We start from the raw sequence: 19808 nt of genomic DNA, 5'->3' as shown, positions 1-19808 counted from the left end.
GCCATAAAAGAAGACACTAGTTGAATTTTGGAGATGAACCCAAATTTTGATTTTTTTTTGGTACAGCTTTAGCCCACAACTTGTTGAAATTTGAATAAAATTCTTGTGTGAACATGGACAAAGATGTTAACTACAGTTTAGCCATTGTGAGTCAACTGTTTGTTGGGCTGTTCACCAAACAATGCAGAAATCTGCACATGGACCAAAAATTAAAAACAACTTGCATTATTGTTGGCTGTGATAGATTAGGAAACCTGTCTACAGCACTGCTGTTGCCTTGATCATTATTTAAAGTTGGATGTAGATACTCCAGTCTAGCGGTGAATACTTCCATCATGCAGAATCTGTTCAAGCCCTATTTCTTTAATGTATATTAAACTAAGTTGCTGAATGATAAAAATCTGACTTAAAACCTGAAATGAGTTTTTCCCATACTCAGTACAAAAGACAGCAACAGCCAAATTGAAATGTACTCATTTTTATTGAGACAATTAAATCAAACATTCAAAAGTACAAAGTGTGACCAAAGATATTAAGTACTAAGTCTTTTCCTAAATGCTAAAATGTACATTTAATGCTACTGGGTACTTGTTTAACTCTAAAAGTAGCCTACTTGCATTAATAGTGTTGGTATTCTCTTCCTTTTAGTAAATTTTATTAGGCACCTAAACATCCATGGGCTTGAAGTGTATGGTCTATTTAGCAATTCCATAGATTTTTGAGCCATGTTGAAAATTGCAGCCAAGGGAGGGTTTGGTTGGCACACTAACTGGCTCAATTCCAAATACTTTATACGTATCTGAGCATAAAAGCAGTTTGAAGCAGTGATGGGTGCTTAAATATATTTCCTCGCACAATTTGGCAATGCTAGTTTATAATTTCTACTATGCCACATTACCTTTGGGCTCTTAACAGCACAAGATAAAACATCTTGTATAACTGAAGTATAAAACTAGAATGTCTAAGTGTGCATGGTTCTATCTTTTATGAAGAAACAATTGGTGAAGGAACAATGCCCTTTTTAGAAAACAATTTAATACTTTAAAGCCAATTTATTTCATACCCCTGTTAAAACATTACATTATAATTAAGGCAGTTAATCACAATATACTATAGAAATACCTTCCATCATGTTTTCCCTTTTCCTTTACCAATTAAAGCATTCAGAATTCTGAAATCATTTGAGATGAAGTGTTAAATTTAAAAAAAATAATTCATATTCTTTGTTGCTGAATACCAGATTTCAATGCTTGGAAACTGTGCAAGTTAATTTTATTTTCTCTCCCTCATGTCCTGACTTGAAATTTTCCTGCCTTGGTGACGTATTTCACACCTTTAAATGGTTTGTATCTTTCTCCATACATGTCCAGTCGATTCACTTTCAAACCTAGGAGGGAAGCAAATGAATACTAAAATTCCCACTCCTTTGCAAAAATATTTCATAACATTTTAAATTAAATCCATATCTATATTGAGTGGAAAGGCAATGCTTACAAAGCTTTGTCACCAACCGCTTGCTCTAAGATAAATAAGCACAAGCCAGGATGATGCAAGAGCATTAACAAAATTTTAGTCAGCAATAGTAATGTTATATTTTGTAAACATTATTCTAGTAATGTTAGAGTTCTAATGTCATTGAGCATAGGTGATTAGAGCAAGGGTATTTCCAAAACCTTGGCTAGAGCCAGTCTAACCTTCAACAAAGTGCTGGGCACAATTAGCTATATTAAAAAACATAACCTGGTGAAGTTAGTAATTAAATTCCACAATAGTGTGTTGTCTGTTCATTACAGCCAAAACGATTATTGACAGGATGAGAATTATTTTGTACCAACTTTACTTGTAATGACAACAAGACCGCTAAACAGAGAGAAAATGGTTTATATATCAAAGATGTGCTGCCTACAGTCATACTGCACTCCTGCTCCCAGAGTCCAGGCATGAAGGAAATGATCTTCACTGGCTGTTGAAAGAACACTTGTATCATATCCATGTCACCTTATTCTAAATTGCTCCCATGGGGTGGAATTTTACAGTCCTGCCGAAGTCAATGGACCTATGAATGGCTCGCCGCATTCGCCCCTACCAGGACAGGGCTGTAAAATTCTGCCCTTGGTCTATTTCTATCTACTATATCCCAGACCTTTAACTTGAATGGGTGATTTGATTTTCTTTTTAAATAATTTTTGCTCCTTGGTGCTGTTTTAATATTTTCAAATCCTTCTATTCTATGTCACTTAGCTTCTTCCCATTAAAAGAATTTTTAATGCCCAAAATACTCTTAGCAATTTCCTTGCTTCTTTTGACCCTCTGTTTACTATGCGTATTTTAATATCCTTGACAGATTTCAATGTCACTCTATTGAGCCCTGCATCTAAAAACAATGCTTACAGTAAAAGAAAAAGCTTGAATCTATATAATGCCATTCCAGCTAATTACACGCTTTTAAGTGTAATCGTTGTTGTACTGTAGGAAACATGGCAGTTAAGTTATGTATAGCAAGGTCTCACAAACAGCAAAGTGATAACAACTAGATAATGTTTAGTTAATGTTATGATCCAGCTGATGTTACTACTGGACAAGTTAGATCCCAGAACGGACCCTATCTTGATACATCATAATTTTTTTAAACCATGGAGGGTACTTACTGAAACAGATTCACGGGAGTCTGCTGTTAACTTTTTAACAAAAAGATAAAACGTTCATTAAACAAGAAACATTAACTATATTACACTAGACAAGAAAAAATTATTCAAACTCACACTATCCCTTTTATCCCTGCAATACCCTGAGAGACCCAACACTCCAGTGATGAGGTACCACTATTTCCACACCAAGGCTAGTGCTGGTTCAGTTGCAAAGCGTTTTTTCCCCAATAGACTTATGAATATTCACTTGTAGTCCTTTCACAATTGGTATCTCCCTTGAGATATCCAGAAAACTCACTGTTCCTTAACAGTCTGGCACAATTTCCAGCTAGAAAGAATCTTAGACCTTTTCTGTCTTCACTTAGTTTTACTTGTGTATCTCTGTGGGTCTCTCTCCGATCCCCTGTTGCTAGGCAACAGCGCAATTTTTCTATAGTAAAGGCAAAATACTGCGAATGCTGGAAAAATTCAGCAGGTCTGACAGCATCTGTGGAGAGAAAGACAGAGTTAACGTTTCGAGTCCATATGACTCTTCTTCAGGGCTGAGCACAACTTTTCTACTTTGTTTTAACTTCCCTAAACTGCTAATGCCTTGGTAACCCATTTCTTCACTTTGAGTCATAAAACCGTACTAAAAATGCATGTATACAAACAGGCCCCCGGACTTGCCAGCTCCATCTCACAAAAACTCTAAACTGAAACCTAAGCCAGGTTTCACCTTTAACACACATGTAAAAAATATGAATTAAACTTAAATCTGTATCTTGTTCCTAACACCCAGAAATACAAATATAACTTACTTTAAACTCACTTTAATTCCTAACATTATATTGAGGGATAAATATTGGACAAGACACCAGGGTTAACTTTCCTGGTCCTCTTATAAAAGACCCCATGGCACCATTTCTGTTTCTTCCAGAAAACACCGCTGACAGTGCAAAGCTGCCTCTACTGCACTGGAATATCAGCTTAGATTTTTTGTGTGCTCAAGTCTCCGGAGTAGACAGGAGCAACTGCAAAAAACAGAACCCCATTGCCTACTGAAACTGTCCTTCGTTCCTACTCTCCGTAACTTCCTTTCAAACCAGATTCTAATCCAATGTCCTACCCTACCCACTTCTGTTGTGTGTACATAGAGGTGTGGAAAACAATGATCCAAACTCCAGGAATGGAACAGAAGGTAAGTCTGATGCTCTGGACTCAAGGGAAAAGAGAGTTTATTCTACACAGCAAGAAAATGGCAAACAGGCTGCTGCTCCTTTCCTTTCCAATGGATATGATTTGAGTATTCTGGATGTTTCACGTTTGCTGGTTTGCAAATTTTGAATTTGGACTAATTGCATGCTTTGTGGTATACAATCATATGCCAGAAGGTAAAAACTATTGGTGCACAAATCAAAATCATACATTATTAAATAAAAACAAAATGCTGGAAAAACTCAGGTCTGGCGGCATCTGTGGAGAGAGAAACACGAGTTAACATTTCAACTTCAATATGACTCTCCTTTGGAACCTTAGTAAATAAACTTATTTTGCCTCTCTTGTTAGTTTTCTTATCAGAATTCTGGTTCACTTTCTTTACTATAAAAAACCAATTCTTCTCACCTGATACTGCAAGTTGCTGGATCCGAAACTGAACATTGATTGTTGGATTCTCTTCTGGTTTTGGTGCCATGGATTGTAGGCTAATCAATCCCTTGAGAGTTGGTAACTTTGGCAAGGTAATTTTTCCAATGTCCCAAATTAACACCTGAGAGAAAGAGCCATCAAATCACTAAATCTGTCATTTCCTTCTTCATTACTCAAATAAAAGTCATCTTATCATCTTTTAAGATGTTTATATCAGGAATCTAGTGTTAATGTTTAAGTAACATTGTTAAGTAATGTACTTACTGCCTTGCAAAAAAAAGACACCTGCTAGGACTTACCTTGGTGACTGGATCAAATGTATAAGTGCCCTGTGCTGCAGTAAGGGTCATATTGAGCACTCCTTTAGGCATATGAATTATCATTAGAATGCTTTCCACTATTTTTCCCATGGTCTGTTTTGGCCCAATTGTTACATCAAATCGCCCTGTAGATCCATTTTCTCTGAAGCTGATATTGTGTTTTACATAAACTGGTATTGCCACCAAGCTGAAAATACAAATATTGATGAATATAGTTTGATTCTATATTTTTATTAGATGTTATCAAGCTTACCAGTATTCTAGCCTAAAACATAACTGCAATACCCCCCCTCTGACCCTGCCAAATTATTTTTAATTCCCTAATCAGATTTCCTTGGGCATAATTCCCAGTTGCGAGGCCAAGCAGAAAACTCTCAATTCGACAAGGGGAAAGTCAAGAATACCACAAAAATAAATTCACAGTCATACATTTAAGCCGTTGACAAAATTAAGTCAACAACCTAACTGCCTTCAAATAATGAACGTTTGGTTTGATCTCTAAATGACAGATACTGTTTCAAAATTTAAAAAGCTTTTAACTTTCCCTAACCTATCTCCTGAATGGCCTGGCTCAAGGTTATCTGTCACCCCTTGTCCTTGACTCCCTAACCGACACCAATTCCTTTCAAAATCCTAAAATCTTAAATCAAGTTACCCCTTAACCTTCTCTATTCCAGACACCAGCGTTAACTTTCCTGGTCCTCAACAGAAGCTCAGTTAATATAACCGCCTTTGAGTATAACCCTGCAGCCCTGGTAACATTCTGGTGAAACTGCACTGCACTCCTTTCAAGTATATCCTATCTAAAATGCAGTGCTTGGGACTGCACAAAGTATTGCAGATATGGTCTTACCCGGGCTTTATACATGTACTGCAAAATATGTTTATATTTTACCATCTAAATATGAAAACTAACATTCCATCAGCTTTTGATTTCTTTTGTACCTGATATTACATTTTAGTGATCGGTACACATAAACCCATAAATCTCCTTAGACTTCCATTGTTCCTAACTTGTCGCTATTTTAGTAAATACAAATCTATCCTTTCTGGGTCTATAAGAGATGACTTTATTTATCTGTGTTGAAATCTATCAATTTGTCATTTTATGTTTCTGTTTACATTAACAATGCCATCCATTGGCAAAATTATACAAATGACTCTGATCTGCAAGTAATTAATTGAGTCTATACCCATTATCCCTACTCTCTCCTCTGCTTAACGAGGTAAATAATTTCATAGAATCTCAATGTTACAGCACAGGAGGGGGCCATTCGGCCTATCAGCACCGGCTCTTCGAATGAGCATTACGACTTAGTGGCCACCCTCCAGGCTTTTCCCCATACCCTTGCACATTCTTTCTATTCAGATCGTCATCTAATGCTGTCTAGAATGCGTCGATTGAACCTGCCTCCATCAAACTTACTGGCAATGCATTCCAGACTCGAACCTCTCGGAGTGAAAGTTTTTTCTCATAACACATTTGCTTCTTTTGCAAATCACTTTAAATCTGTGCCTTCTTGATCCTTATACGAGCAGGAACAATTTCTCCCTATCTATCCAGCCCCCTCATGATTTTGAACATCTCTATCAAATCTCCTGTTAGCCTTCTCTCCACTCTATCTTCATAACTCATAACTGGAACCATTCTTGTAAACCTCTTCTACACTCTCCAATGCGTTCACTTCCTATAGTGTGGCACCCAGTACTATACACAATACTCCAGCTGCAGTCTTGTATAAGCTCATCTTAATCTCCCTACTTTTGTACTATGTCCTTATTAATAAAGCTCAGGATACAATATGTTTTATCAACTGCTCTCTCCACCTATCCCGCCACCTTCATTGATCGATGCATATATACACCCAAGTCCCTCTGCTCCTGCAGCCCCTTAAGAATTGTACCCCTTATTTTATATTGTGTTTCCATGTTCTTCCTACCAAAATGCATCAGCTCACACTTCTCCACATTGAACTTCATCTGCCACCTATCTGCCCATTCCACCAACTTGTCTATGTCCTTTCGAAGTTCTATATTGTCCTCCTCCATGTTTACAATGCTCCCAAATTTCTTACCAGCCGCAAACTTTGAAATTGTCCTCTGCACACCAAGATTTTGATTATTTATATCAGGAAAAGCTAGGGTCCCAATACTGACCCCTGGGGAACTCCAATACTGACCCCTGGGGAACTCCAATACAAGCCTTCCTCCAGCCTGAAAAATATCCATTGACCATGACCCTGTTTCCTATAACTGAGCCAATTTTGTATCCAGTTGCTTCTATTTTATTCCATAAGCAATAACTTTTCTCACAAATCTGTTGTGTGAAGCCCATGTATACCACATCAACAGCATTACCCTTATTAACCCTCTGTTACCTTTTCAAAAAACTCCAAGTTAGTTAAACACAATTTCCCCTTTAGAAATCCATGCTGGCTCTTCCTTATTAACCCACATTTTTCCATGTGACTATTAATTCTATCCTGAATAATTGTTTCAAGAAGCTTCCTCACCACTGATGGTAAACTGAATGGTCTATAATTGCTGGGCTTATCCTTACAACCTTTTCTGAACAAGGGCATAATATTTGCAATTCTCCAGTCCTTTGGCACCACCCCTGAGTCTAGGGCAGACAGAAAAATTATGGCCAGTGCCCATGAAATTTCCTCTCTCGCTTCCTTCAATATCTTTGGATGCATCTCATCTGGTCCCGGTGCCTTGTCAACCATAAGTACCGCCAGTTTATCCAACACTTCTTCCTCATTAATTAACACTTTAGCCATGCCACCTGCTTTTGTGTAAATCCAGTTTCTGGTCCCTAATTGTACCTACTCCTCCTTTTACTATCCTCTTACTATTTGTGTGCCAATAGTTGACTTTGGGATTCTGCTTTATGTTGGCTGCCAGTTTTTTCTCATAACCCTTTTTTGCTTCTCACCTCCCCTTTGGACCTTCTGTAATACCGCTTGGTTCTCAATTGTATTTTCTACTTGACACCAATCATAAGCATGCTTTTTCTTCTTTATCTTAATTTCTATCTCCTTTTACATGCAGGGAGCTTCGGATTTGTTTGCCCTGCCTTTCCCTTTTGAGGGAATATACTTCTTTGAAGTAGCCCATTTTTCAGCTACAGTTTTTCCTGCCAACTATTGTTTCCAGTCTATCCGGACCGGCTCCGTTCTTGCCCCATTGAAGTCAGCCCTTCCCCAGTTAATTATTCTTAGTCTGGATTACACACTGTCCATAAATCCATAAGACATAGGAGCAGAAATTAGGCCAATTGGCCCATCGAGTCTGCTCCGCCATTCAATCATGGCTGATAAGTTTCTCAACCCCATTCTCCCACCTTCTCCTCGTAACCTTTGATTCCCATACCAATCAAGAACCTATCTATCTCGGTCTTAAATACAGTCAATGACCTGGCCTCCACAGCCTTCTGTGGCAATGAATTCCATAGATTCACCACTCTCTGGCTCATCACTGTTCTAAAAGATCCTCCCTTTACTCTGAGGCTGTTCCCTCAGGTCCTTGTCTCTCCTACTAATGGAAACATCTTCCCCACATCCACTCTATCCAGGCCTCTCAGTATTCTGTAAGTTTCAATCAGATCCCCTCTCATCCTTCTAAACTCGAGTATAGATCCAGAGTCCTCAAACTTACCTCATATGTTAAGCCTTTCATTCCTGCAATCATTCTTGTGAACCTCCTCTGGACCCTCTCCAGGGCCAGCACATCCTTCCCGAGATACCAGGCCCAAAATTGCTCACAATATTCTAAATGTGGTCTGACCAGAGCCTTATAAAGCCTCAGCAGCACATCCCTGCTTTTATATTTTAGTCCTCTTGAAATAAATGCCAACATTGCATTTGCCTTCCTAACTACCGACTCAACCTGCAAGTTAACCTTAAGAGAATCCTGGGCTAGGACTCCCAAGTCCCTTTGCACTCCAGATTTCTGAATTCTCTCCCCATTTAGAAAATAGTCCATGTCTCTATTCTCCCTACCAAAGTGCATGACCTCACACTTGCTCACGTTGTATTTCATCTGCCACTTCTTTGCCCATTCTCCTAACCTGTCCAAATCCTTCTGCAGCCTCCCCAATACTCCCTGTCCCTCCACCTATCTTTGTATCATCTGCAAACTTAGCCAGGATGCCCTCAGTTCCTTCATCTAGATCATTAATGTATAAAGTGAAAAGTTGTGGTCCCAACATTGACCCCTGCGGAACTCCACTAGTCACCGGCCGCCATCCTGAGAAGGACCCCCCTTATCCCCTCTCTCTGCCTCCTGCCAGACAGCCAATCTTTTATCCATGCTAGTACCTTGCCTCTAACACCATGGGCTCTTATCTTACTGAGCAGCCTCCTGTGCGGCACCTTGTCAAAGGCCTTCTGGAAGTCCAAGTAGATAACATCCATTGGCTCTCCTTTGTCTAACCTACTCGTTACCTCCTCAAAGAATTCTAATAGATTTGTCAGGCAGGATCTCCCCTTGATGAAACCATGCTGACTTTGCCCGATTTTACCATGCACTTCCAAATATTCTGAAATCTCATCCTTAACAATGGACTCTAAAATCTTACCAACGACCGAGGTCAGGCTAATCGGCCTGTAATTTCCGTCTTTTGCCTCACTCCCTTCTTAAACAGGGGAGTTACGTTAGCGATTTTCCAGTCCTCTGGGACCCTCCCTGACTGATTCCTGAAAGATCACTACTAACGCCTCCACTATCTCTTCAGCTATCTCCTTCAGAACTCTGGGGTGTAATCCATCAGGTCCAGGTGATTTATCCACCTTCAGATCTTGCAGTTTTCCTAGCACCTTCTCCTTGGTAATGGCCACCATATTCACCTCTGCCCCCCGACTCTCTTGAACTTTGGGGATGTCACTCGTGTCTTTCACTGTGAAGATTGACGCAAAGTACCTATTAAGTTCCTCCACCATTTCTTTGTCCCCCACTATTACTTCTCCAGCGTCATTTTCCAACGGCCCAATGTCCACTTTTGCCTCTCTCTTACCCTTTATAGATCTAAAAAAACTCTTGCAACCTTCTTTTATATTACCGGCTAGTTTACCCTCATTTAATCTTCTCCCTCCTTATTTCTTTTTTAGTTGTCCTCTGTTGGTTTTTTAGGCTTCTCAATCCCCTGGTTTCCCACTGCTCTTCACCACATTGTATGCTTTCTCTTTAGCTGTTATGCTGTCCCTGACTTCCCTTGTCCTTTTCTACTGTCATCTGAAACGTTATGATACAATGATCACTCTCTCCTAAATGTTCCCCCACTGACACTTGGCCCACCTCATTTCCAAGAACCAGGTCCAACAATGTATCCTTTCTTGTTGGACTAGACATACTTCTGTAGAAAATTCCCCTGAATACAATCTAGGAACTCTTGCCCATCTTTGCCCTTTACACTACCACTGTCCCAATCTACATTCGGGTAACTAAAGTCCCCCATCATAGCTATCCTATAACGTCTGCATCTCTAATTTCCCTGCAAATTTGTTCCTCTACATCTTTCTCAATAGTTGGTGGTCTATAGAGTACACCGAACAATGTAATCGCACCCTTTTTGTTCCTTAGCTCTATAGCCAAATAGATTCTGTTCTTGAACCCTCTGTGACAACCGCTTTCTCCAGCGCTACAATGCTCTCCTTAACCAATACTGCCACCCTGCCTCCTTTTCTTCCTTTCCTATCTTTTCTGAATAGCTTGTACCCTGGAATATTTAGCACCCAGTTCTGTCCTTCCTTGAGCCAGGTCTTTGTTATTGCCACATCATCATATTTCCACATGACAATCTGTACTGTAACTCTCCAATCTTATTTACTATACTCCATGCATTCACATAAATGCAGAGTAATTCTGATTTAGATTTCATTACTTTCTTCCTTACTCTGACTCCAACTTACTATTCTCTATACTAGTGCTTTGTCTTTCCCAGTATTTTTATGCAGCCACAGGCATGTGTATTGCTAACTTCTGGATAATTTCAGCACTAAAAATGAAATTATATGCAATATACAGTATGGTGTAAGTCAATGGACTTAACCTTATCAAATCTATGATTCAATTATGGAAATAAGTATCATTTTTTAAGGTCATCTTAATCCATAGGCTTTATGGGTTGTAGAATAACAGATTTTTAAAATTCTCAATCAAAAACCCATGTGAAATTAATGTGTGTAATTAGAAATTGTATTTATTTTATTCATTTATGGGATGTGGGCTTCGCTGGCTGCGCCAGCATTTATTGCCCATCCCTAATTGCCCTTGAGAACGTGGTGGTGAGCTGGCTTCTTGAATCGCTGCAGTCCATACGGTGTAGGTACACCCACAGTGCTGTTACGAATATATAATATTCTCTCCTGATTCCCACACCACTACCTTCAGTTCCATGAACATTAATTTCAGTTATTTTTCCTAGTTCTGATAAAGGGTCATAGACCTGAAGCGGAAACCTGCTGTGTATTTCCAGCATTTTCTGTTTTAATTTCAGATTTCCAGCGTCCACAGTATTCTGCTTTTCGATTATATGAAACCTTATTGAATGCTTCTGGAAATCCATATAAACTACATCCATGGACATTCGTCTCATCACTCCTACCTCCTTGAAATTCTCAAGTTCCCTCCATGGCTCTGGATCCACTTAACCTTCAAAACCACCACTACCTCCACCCTTCAGTATTTTGACTCTATACTCCTATTCACTCTCCTTTCCTCAGTCCCATCAACAACTTGTATAGCACCTCTCACATAATAAAACATTACAAGATACTTAACAAGAGATTTATAAAGCAAAATTAGGCTCTTAGCCACATAAGGGTGATTTTAGGGCAGATGGCCAAAAGCTTGGTCAAAGAAATATATTAGCTTTTATCTGTCTAGGCTCAAACTTTTGAAGATCCTTCACAAGACTCCTCTACCTTTCCCCAACTTCAAAAACCTCTTAAAATCCCATCTTTTCTCTTAATCCTTCAATCACTTTCCTAATATTCACTCCTGGTCTGGTATTTCTGTACCTTTACCTCTAGGATGCTGTAAAATGGCATTGTATATTCTGGGTCCCGTTTAACATGCAAGGCTGTGACAGTGACAATAGAGGTTAAAGAAATGTTGATCTTCTCCCTGACCACCAATAGCCCCGTGCCCCCTGCCGTCAACTCCAAAAACTGACCTAAGCTTAGGCCATTTGTGTTGTAAAATATTCTAATTTTCAATGTACTACCTGCTATTATGTTTAATTTATCAGTATTGAACATTAGTTGGCAATGGTAAGAATGTCAAAAGAATAGGCAGGCATTGTTGAATATCACATTCTGTCCAGTACTTTCCTATTTTGAGCGATGAATTATTATACATCACATTTATTTCCTATTTACCACTCCAGAATGGACTTATATTCTTTAAAATTTTCAGAAATGCAGGAAGTCATCTTACTTTTGTGAGCTGACATGATAAGACATCAAACGGAAATTTCCATCTGGAGGAATGAATGACAGAACTCGCTCAGATTCCCATCTTTTAAAGCGAACACATGGATGGAAGCTGACATCATCTAGCAGTCTTGGATTCTACCGTTGATGAAAATTGGAATTTATATTAAGGCATGTGTAATTGGCAACTGAACATTTAATGCATTAAGACAGTTAACAAAATACAAATTTCAGAAAGATCTGTAGTTTAAGTTAGCATTAAATGGATGTACAGTTAAGGAGATAGTGCTAAATGAGCAAGTACATTAAGTGCTAAATGAGCAAGTACATTACTTTGTGCAAAATGAACAAATACATTACTTACCATAAAGGAAAGGGTGAGGTCTGGCATTCCAGTTAGCTTGATGCAAGCATCAATCACACCCTGGATCTCAGCAAAAACTGTTGATCCTGGCATTAAAAAAAAAAACCTTAAGCTAAAACCACTTAAAATGCAAACATCAGGGAGATGGTTGCATAGCAGTAATGTTATATAGTCCAGAGGCCCAGGCCAATATTCTGAGGACACGGGTTCAAATCTCACCACAGCAGCTACTAAATTCAATTATTAAAATCTGCAATTAAAAGCTGAGTCTCAGCAATGGCGACCATGAAACTGTCACCGATTGTTGTAAAACCTCGCCTTGTTCATTAATGTCCTTTAGAAAAGGAAATCTGTTATCCTTACCTGGTCTGGCCTATATGAGATGTCAGATCCACAGCAACGTGGTTGACTCTTAAACTACCTTCTGAAATGGCCTAGCAAGGCATTCAGTTCAAGGGCAACTAGGGATTGGCAACAAATGCTGCCCTGGCCAGCAACACCCACATAAAGAATAAATTTTAAAAACTATTTAGAAACAAAATTAATTAAAGCATAACATATTGAAGATTTATCAAACATCCAGACGGAGTGATTTTCCACTTTAATTGGTACTGAAATGGTTTCCTTGCATTTAGTTACAAAATAAACTTATTACCTGATTTGTCAATGATGGCATCAATTTCTTCCGTAACATCAAAATAAGCTTCGTTATTTGTATACTTGACTCCAGCTCTTCGCCAAGGGATATTAGATAGTTGCCCAGTGGGAAGTTGATCTCCTACGTTACTGCTACCTAACAATTGACAATTTAGAAATTATAAATTCATCCATCTCTTATGATAGAGTATTTTAATATTGTACATAATTTTTTATTAGGGGTAATTCTACAGCAGTGTGGGTTTCAGAACAATGGAAACAGGTGATGAATTTCATTGGCAGTTCTGGAATGTTTTCCAACTTAATCAAAAGGGATGTTAAACCAAAAGAGCTTTTCATCTTTTACAAATTATTTTGTTAAAATACTTGCTTGGAACAAGGAAACCTTTGTAGAAACAGTTTAAGCATCCTTTGACCACTTCAGTGATCTCAACTGCAAAGACCACTGGAGACATGATCTACAGTGTCATCTCCTTCCTCCTTTTTTCACCCATTTGGACCAATGATGAGAGAGTGTTAGCAATAGCTCCATTAGGGAGGCAGAACTGATTTAAATTGCACTTGGACATTCTCATTTGCATGGCCAATTACAAAAGGATAGGTAGGTGAGTGGTCTCATGGAATTACTACAGCACAGAAAAAATCCAGCCTGTCCTGTCTGTGCTGGTTTTCTGAAGGAGAAATTCATCTCGTGCCACTTCCCTGCCTTTTCCCTGCACATTCTCTCTTTTCAGATAATAATCCAATTCTCTCTTGAAAGCCTCAATTGAACCTACTTCCACCATGCTCAAGCAGTGCATTCCAGATCCTAACCACTTGCTGTGTAAAAATGTTTTTTGCCTCATGTCGCTTTTGCTTCTTTTGCCTATTACCCTCAATTGGTATCCTCTGGTTCTCGATCCTTTCATGAGTGGGAACAGTTTCACCCTCTCTACTCTGTACAGATGTGCCTCATGATTTTGAATACCTCTGCCAAATCTTTTCTCAACCTTCGCTTTTCCAATCTATGTAAGTAAAGTTCCTTACCCCGGAACCATTCTTGTGAATCTTTTCTGCACTCTCTTTGATGCCTTCACATCCTTGCTAAAGTGTGGTGCCCAGAAATGGACATAATACTCCAACTGGGGCTGAACCAGTGTTTCATACAGGTTGAAAATAACTTCCTTGCTTTTGTACTCCATGCCTATTGATAAAGACAAGATGGCATATGCTTTTTTTAACCACTAACTCAACCTGTCCTTCCACCTTCAATGATTTATGCACATATGTACCCAAGTGGCGGTCTCATGACACAGTGGGTAGCGATCCTGCCTCTGAGCCAGAAGCTCTGGAATCAAGTCCTACTCCAGGATTTGATGGCCAAGGAAGGTGTGTTCATAATGCAGCAAAACAGGTTGACTATCAACCTGTCCTTCTGATACACCTATGGCAGGTGCTAAGAGTGGGAGAGTCTCCTGGTCAGCGGCACCTAAAGTTATAGCCTCTGGTAACAGATTAGCAATCTGTTCCAGGAAAATCTAGCTCCAGAAAGACATTTGCATATGCTTCATCTGCCTCTAGGCACAGGAAGAGAATAAATCAGAATATACCCATCTGCTCCTGCACCTCCTTTAGAATTGTACCCTTTGTACTGTTTTTCTACATTCTTCTGACCAAAATGAATCATTTCACACTTCTCTGCATTAAGTTTCATCTGCCACTTGTCCACCCATTCCACCAATCTATGGCCTTTTAAAGTTCTACACTATCCTCCTCATGGTTCATTTTTGTATTATATGCAAATTGTGCCCTGTACACCAAGGTCTATGTCATTAATACATATCAGGTATAGAAGGGAACACCAACACCTGGGGAACTCCACAATAAACCTTCCTCCAGTTCAAAAAATTGTTTCCTGTCATTCAGCCAATTTCATATACATGTTGCTACTGTCCCTTTTATTCCATGAGCTCTAACTTTGCTCACAAGTCTGTTATGTGGCACTTTATCAAATACCTTTTGGAAGTCCGTGTACATAAGAACTAGGAGCAGGAGTAAAGCTGTTCAGCCCTTCAAGCCTGCTCCACCATTCAATAAAATCATGGCTGAACTGACTGTAAGCCTTGCCTAACCCCCTGATAACCTTTTACTCCCTTGTTAATCAAGAATCTACCTAGCTCTGCCTTAAGAATATTCAAATACCCTGCTTCCACTGCCTTTTGAGGGGGAGGTTTCCAAAGACTCAAAACCTTCAGAAAAACATTCTCTGCATCTGGCTTAGATGAGTGACCCCTTATTTTTAAGCTGTAACCCCTAGTTCTAGATTCTCTCACAAGAGAGAACATCCTCTCTACATCCACTCTGTCAAGACTCCTCAGGATCTTAAAAGTTTCAGTCAAGCAACTCTTATTCCTCTAAACTCCAGCGGATACAAGCCTAACCTGTCCAACCTTTCCTCATAAGACAACACACCCATTCCTGCTATTAATCTAGTAAACCTTCTCTGAACTGCTTCTAACGCATTTATATTTTCCTTAAATAAGGAGACTAATACTGTAAACAGTATTCCAGATGTGATCTCACCAGTGCCTTGTACAGTTGAAGCATAGCCTTCCTACTTTTGTATTCAATTCCCCTCGCAATAAACAATAACATTCTATTAGCTTTACTAATTACTGCTGTACCTGCATACTAACCTCGTGATTCATGCACTAGGACACCCAGATCCCTCTGAATCTCAGAGCTCTGCAATCTCTCACCATTTAGATAATATGCTTCTATTTTATTCTTCCTGCCAAAATGGACAACATATCAGCATTACCGTCATCAACCCTTTCTTGTTCTCTTTTCAAAAACTCAAGCAAGTTATTTAACATGACCTGTATGTTCAATTTGTTGATGGCCCATTTAAGATTGAGATTATTGTAGCACACCTACTTCGCATTGTGTAAAACCAAAGCTGGCATGTAAATGTAGCTTTAGAATCATAAGCCAGAATTTTTTTAGCACCCCCGCGGCAGATTTCCCCGCAGCGGGGCTGGCAAGCCATTTGAAATCCCGCCGGTGTGAGGGGCTGGAAAATTCCAGCCATAGGATCTTGCAGCACAGGAGATCAGTAAGCCTATTGTGCTGGCTCTTTGAAAGAGCTACCTGATTTAGTTCTGCATCCCAACTTTTTCACCATTAACACTGTAAATTAGTACCCTTCAAATACATGTCTAATTGTCTTTTGAAAGTTCCAGTGAAATCTGTTTCCACTACTCTTTCAGGTAACGTACTCCAAATTTTAACAACCGTGTGTAGAAAAAAAGTCTCTTCATGCCCCTTTAGTTCTTTTGTCATGACAAAGTTGACGGACCACTGCAGCACATAGCGTCTCACACTGAATCCCTCTAAAGCCTTATCCAATGTATTCCACTTTCACAATGCCAATGCCAAAAAAAAAATTACATATCTACATTGATGGCCAGAGACTAAGGCATGATCCTAACCCAACATACTTGGGAGTGATTCTACCTGGAACTCTTGTCCTTCTCGGAAGAAAACAGCTGCAAAGGTCAAAACCAGAAACAATCTACTAACCAAACTTGCTGGATCTACATGGAGCCCTGCTGCCACAACACTCCAGACCTCAGCACTTGCCCTGTCATGCACTATAGCAGAGTACTGTGCGCGTGTCTGGCAAAGCTTAACTCACACACATATCTTGTTGATTCTCAACTGAATGCAACAACGTGCATCATAACAGGAACCATCCACTCAACACCCCTCCCCGGTTGTCACAACCATAACTCCGCTACACATCCACCGACTCTCGAAAACCCACAAGTTGGTTGAAACCACCTGTGCTACACCTCACCAGCACTCCATGATGACCTGTTCGACCCACCTACTATCTTGGTGCTTCTACATAGAGCAACCTTCCCAGGTAAGATCTACCAGCAGACATCCTTTGGATCAGGGAATGGGAAACAGGGAACTTGTTAGTGACTTCCCCTGTGGTAAACCCCATCTGTTGAGTGGCAGGCTCAGAATTACCACAAGAATGATCCCTGTTAAACAGGTTCAGGAAAGGCCAAGGCCCCTTTGCAGCCAACCTCCACTGCTGGGCCTCTCATAAACCCCGATGCACTTGTGGAGAGACACAAACAAAGCTGCACATTACCAAGGAGTGTGCCCTCTACACAATAAGTGGTGGACTAATCACCTTTAACTCAGCAAACGAGGCTATCACTTGGCTTCAGGGGTTTGAATTCACTAAATAAAAGTTTTTAAAAAATATTTTAATTCCGTGACCTAACGTTAGAGACCCACATGCCAGAAGAAACAATTTATTCCTACTTGCTCCATCAAAACTCTCAAACTTCTTACCTGTAATAGTGTTAACAACAGAACGAAGGATTGTAGGAGGTTTAATGAGTTCTTTTAAGATATTGGATTCAGTAGCCAATGGAAAACCGTTGTCCAACATCTCTTCCAGGAGCTCGTATACAATCACTACATTATCCTTAATTGCAGCCTCAGAGCATTCTCCAAAATAGTCCTGAAGAACAATAAGTCACAACACAAATTAACTAATCCATTAGTGCCATACTGAAGATTTTGAAGTGTATTGCACCTTTCGCAACCTCATGACATCCCAAAGCCCTTTACAGCCAAATAAGTACTTTTGAAATATTGTTGTGTAGGAAATGTGGCAACCAATTTACCCACAGCAATACTGTAATGATGTTGATGGAGGGCCAGGATACCAGGGATAACTCCCCTGCACTTTGAGGGATTGACACAGGATCTTTTATGTCCACCTGACAAGCCAGAGAGGGCTTTGGTTTAATGTCTCATGTAAAAGACAGCCTCTCTCTGACTGTGCATGTGGCACTCCCTCAATACTCTTGGTCTCTCAAGGAATCAAGGGCTATGGGGACTGGGCAAGAAAGTGGGGTTGAAGCCCCAAGATCAGCCATGATCATATTGAATGGCAGAACAAGCTTGTTTATATGGTCTACTCCTGCTGTTCCTGTCTCTTGTGTTCCATTGTCAACCTTTTGTTTTTCCGTCCAAGTCTCTGGAGGGGGGTTTTGAACCCGTAATTATTTGATTCAGAGGCCACAGCCGACACACATTCGACATTCATACTGGTAAATTTCACCATTTAATTCGCACGAGGTTCAACCGTAATTCACTTCAGGTCGAAATAAACTGAAGGAAAGGCTTTCCCGCCGGTTTGATCTGATCCGAACGGCTCTGGTTTCCTCCGCGCGTTGGACAAACCTGCAAAGTTTCCGCCACCCGATGGAGAAACTCGATGACGAACAGGGGAGGCACCTCGGACTGGATCACGGCGACGAAGAAGATCTTGTCCCTGTAGGTGCTGACCAGGTAGTGGTGGGGCGTGGGGATCACCGGGGGGACGTTGTCCGCCTCCCCGGCTTTCTCCTGGGCCTCGAAGAAATAGTCGCAAACCGAGCGGCTCACCACACTCTTCCAGTGCTTCTCCAGAAAGATATCGCCGGTGCAGTTGACGAGGAACAGGCTGTGGATCATTTTTTCCCCCCCCCACCACCTCACCACCTCAAGCGGATTTTTTGTTCTTGTTGTTGCTCCTTAAACAACGAAGCGGTGTCGCCGGCCACGCCGAACAAGCTTGACCAACATTGAACTCAGTCCATCAAACACCACCCACTGTAACATGGCGGCCCCGCCGGAAGCAGCTCCTGCTTAAAGAAACAGACATTAAAACAAATAAATAAAATATTTATAAATCACCGCAGGCTGAAATTCCACGTGAGAAACAGAATGAGAAACTGCTCCATGAGTTCTGGTCCTAATCTATCGAAAACTGTGTACACGTTTATTTTACGTTGTAGTGCACAAATTAAAGAGACAATATTTATAAGTTAATTAGACTGTAGTTTATACAAATGTAAATACCACGTGAATATTAAAACAGATGTATTTAACTTCCCCTAAGTCTGGATGTACTCGTCATTTGATCCAACCACACCCGCCCATGTTCTATCTACTTTCAGTAGTGTTTTATAGTTAATAAAGTAAATGAAAATAACGCACTTGTTCGTGAAGGTTCCTATTAATTTCCTTTGCTTTTTGGTTGCTCGCAGATGTGTACCCCGCCGATTCGCCTTTACTACCTGAAAACTTCAAGACAATTCTGGTAATTCGGCAAACCGACATTTGATGCGCTTTTTCAGGCTGCAATTATCTACAATGGGTGCACCAGAACTGTGTAAAATGTACATCAAAATAGTTTTTTCCAAAAATATATTTTATGCATAAAACTTGTGAAAGTGTATTTCAAAACATTCCGACTTCAAAATGACAGAAAATGCATTCAAAATCAACTTTTCTGCAAAGCACGTTAATGTGATGATTATGGTGAATTTGAACAGACTGTCTTTCAACGGCCAGAAAGCCCATCCCCTATCCGCGCGCCGCCGCCGCTCCAGCTACTTAACCCAGCCCCCTTCCCCCGCGCGCCGCCGCTCCAGCTACTTAACCCAGCCCCCTTCCCCCGCGCGCCGCCGCTCCAGCTACTTAACCCAGCCCCCTTCCCCCGCGCGCCGCCGCTCCAGCTACTTAACCCAGCCCCCTTCCCCCGCGCGCCGCCGCTCCAGCTACTTAACCCAGCCCCCTTCCCCCGCGCGCCGCCGCTCCAGCTACTTAACCCAGCCCCCTTCCCCCCGCGCGCCGCCGCTCCAGCTACTTAACCCAGCCCCCTTCCCCCGCGCGCCGCCGCTCCAGCTACTTAACCCAGCCC

The 19808-nt window shown here is 40.6% G+C and overlaps 1 protein-coding gene across 2 annotated transcripts; it reads right to left on the bottom strand.

Annotated features, from left to right (window-relative positions):
* Positions 1 to 462: 462 nt before the first annotated feature.
* On the bottom strand, positions 463 to 19483 carry LOC121270854 (AP-3 complex subunit mu-1). Of its 2 annotated transcripts, none has more exons than XM_041176394.1 (9): positions 19103 to 19483; positions 18305 to 18750; positions 17405 to 17576; positions 13053 to 13190; positions 12398 to 12483; positions 12038 to 12171; positions 4577 to 4784; positions 4254 to 4398; positions 463 to 1387 (listed from the first exon to the last, which is right to left on the bottom strand). In XM_041176394.1, the coding sequence occupies exons 2-9, from the start codon at positions 18575 to 18577 to the stop codon at positions 1287 to 1289; spliced, it is 1257 nt and encodes a 418-aa protein (XP_041032328.1). In that variant the 5' UTR covers positions 18578 to 18750; positions 19103 to 19483; the 3' UTR covers positions 463 to 1286. The 2 variants fall into 2 exon arrangements, with proteins under 2 accessions (XP_041032328.1, XP_041032327.1); XM_041176393.1 differs by having other exon boundaries at positions 18305 to 18747.
* Positions 19484 to 19808: the final 325 nt, after the last annotated feature.

This window comes from Carcharodon carcharias, chromosome 28 (assembly GCF_017639515.1).
Source record: "Carcharodon carcharias isolate sCarCar2 chromosome 28, sCarCar2.pri, whole genome shotgun sequence".
In the NCBI taxonomy this organism is placed as follows: domain Eukaryota; kingdom Metazoa; phylum Chordata; class Chondrichthyes; order Lamniformes; family Lamnidae; genus Carcharodon; species Carcharodon carcharias.
This window is presented reverse-complemented; position numbering and strand designations above follow the sequence as displayed.

Coding starts and splice junctions, on each gene's coding strand:
- LOC121270854 (XM_041176394.1), bottom strand. CDS start 18,577: ATGATCCACAGCCTGTTCCTCGTCAACTGCACCGGCGATATCTTTCTG. Junction 13,191..17,404: donor TGTTGTTAACACTATTACAG/GTAAGAAGTTTG, acceptor GTCAATTGTTAG/GTAGCAGTAACGTAGGAGAT. Junction 1,388..4,253: donor CCAGCAACTTGCAGTATCAG/GTGAGAAGAATT, acceptor CTTCCCTCCTAG/GTTTGAAAGTGAATCGACTG.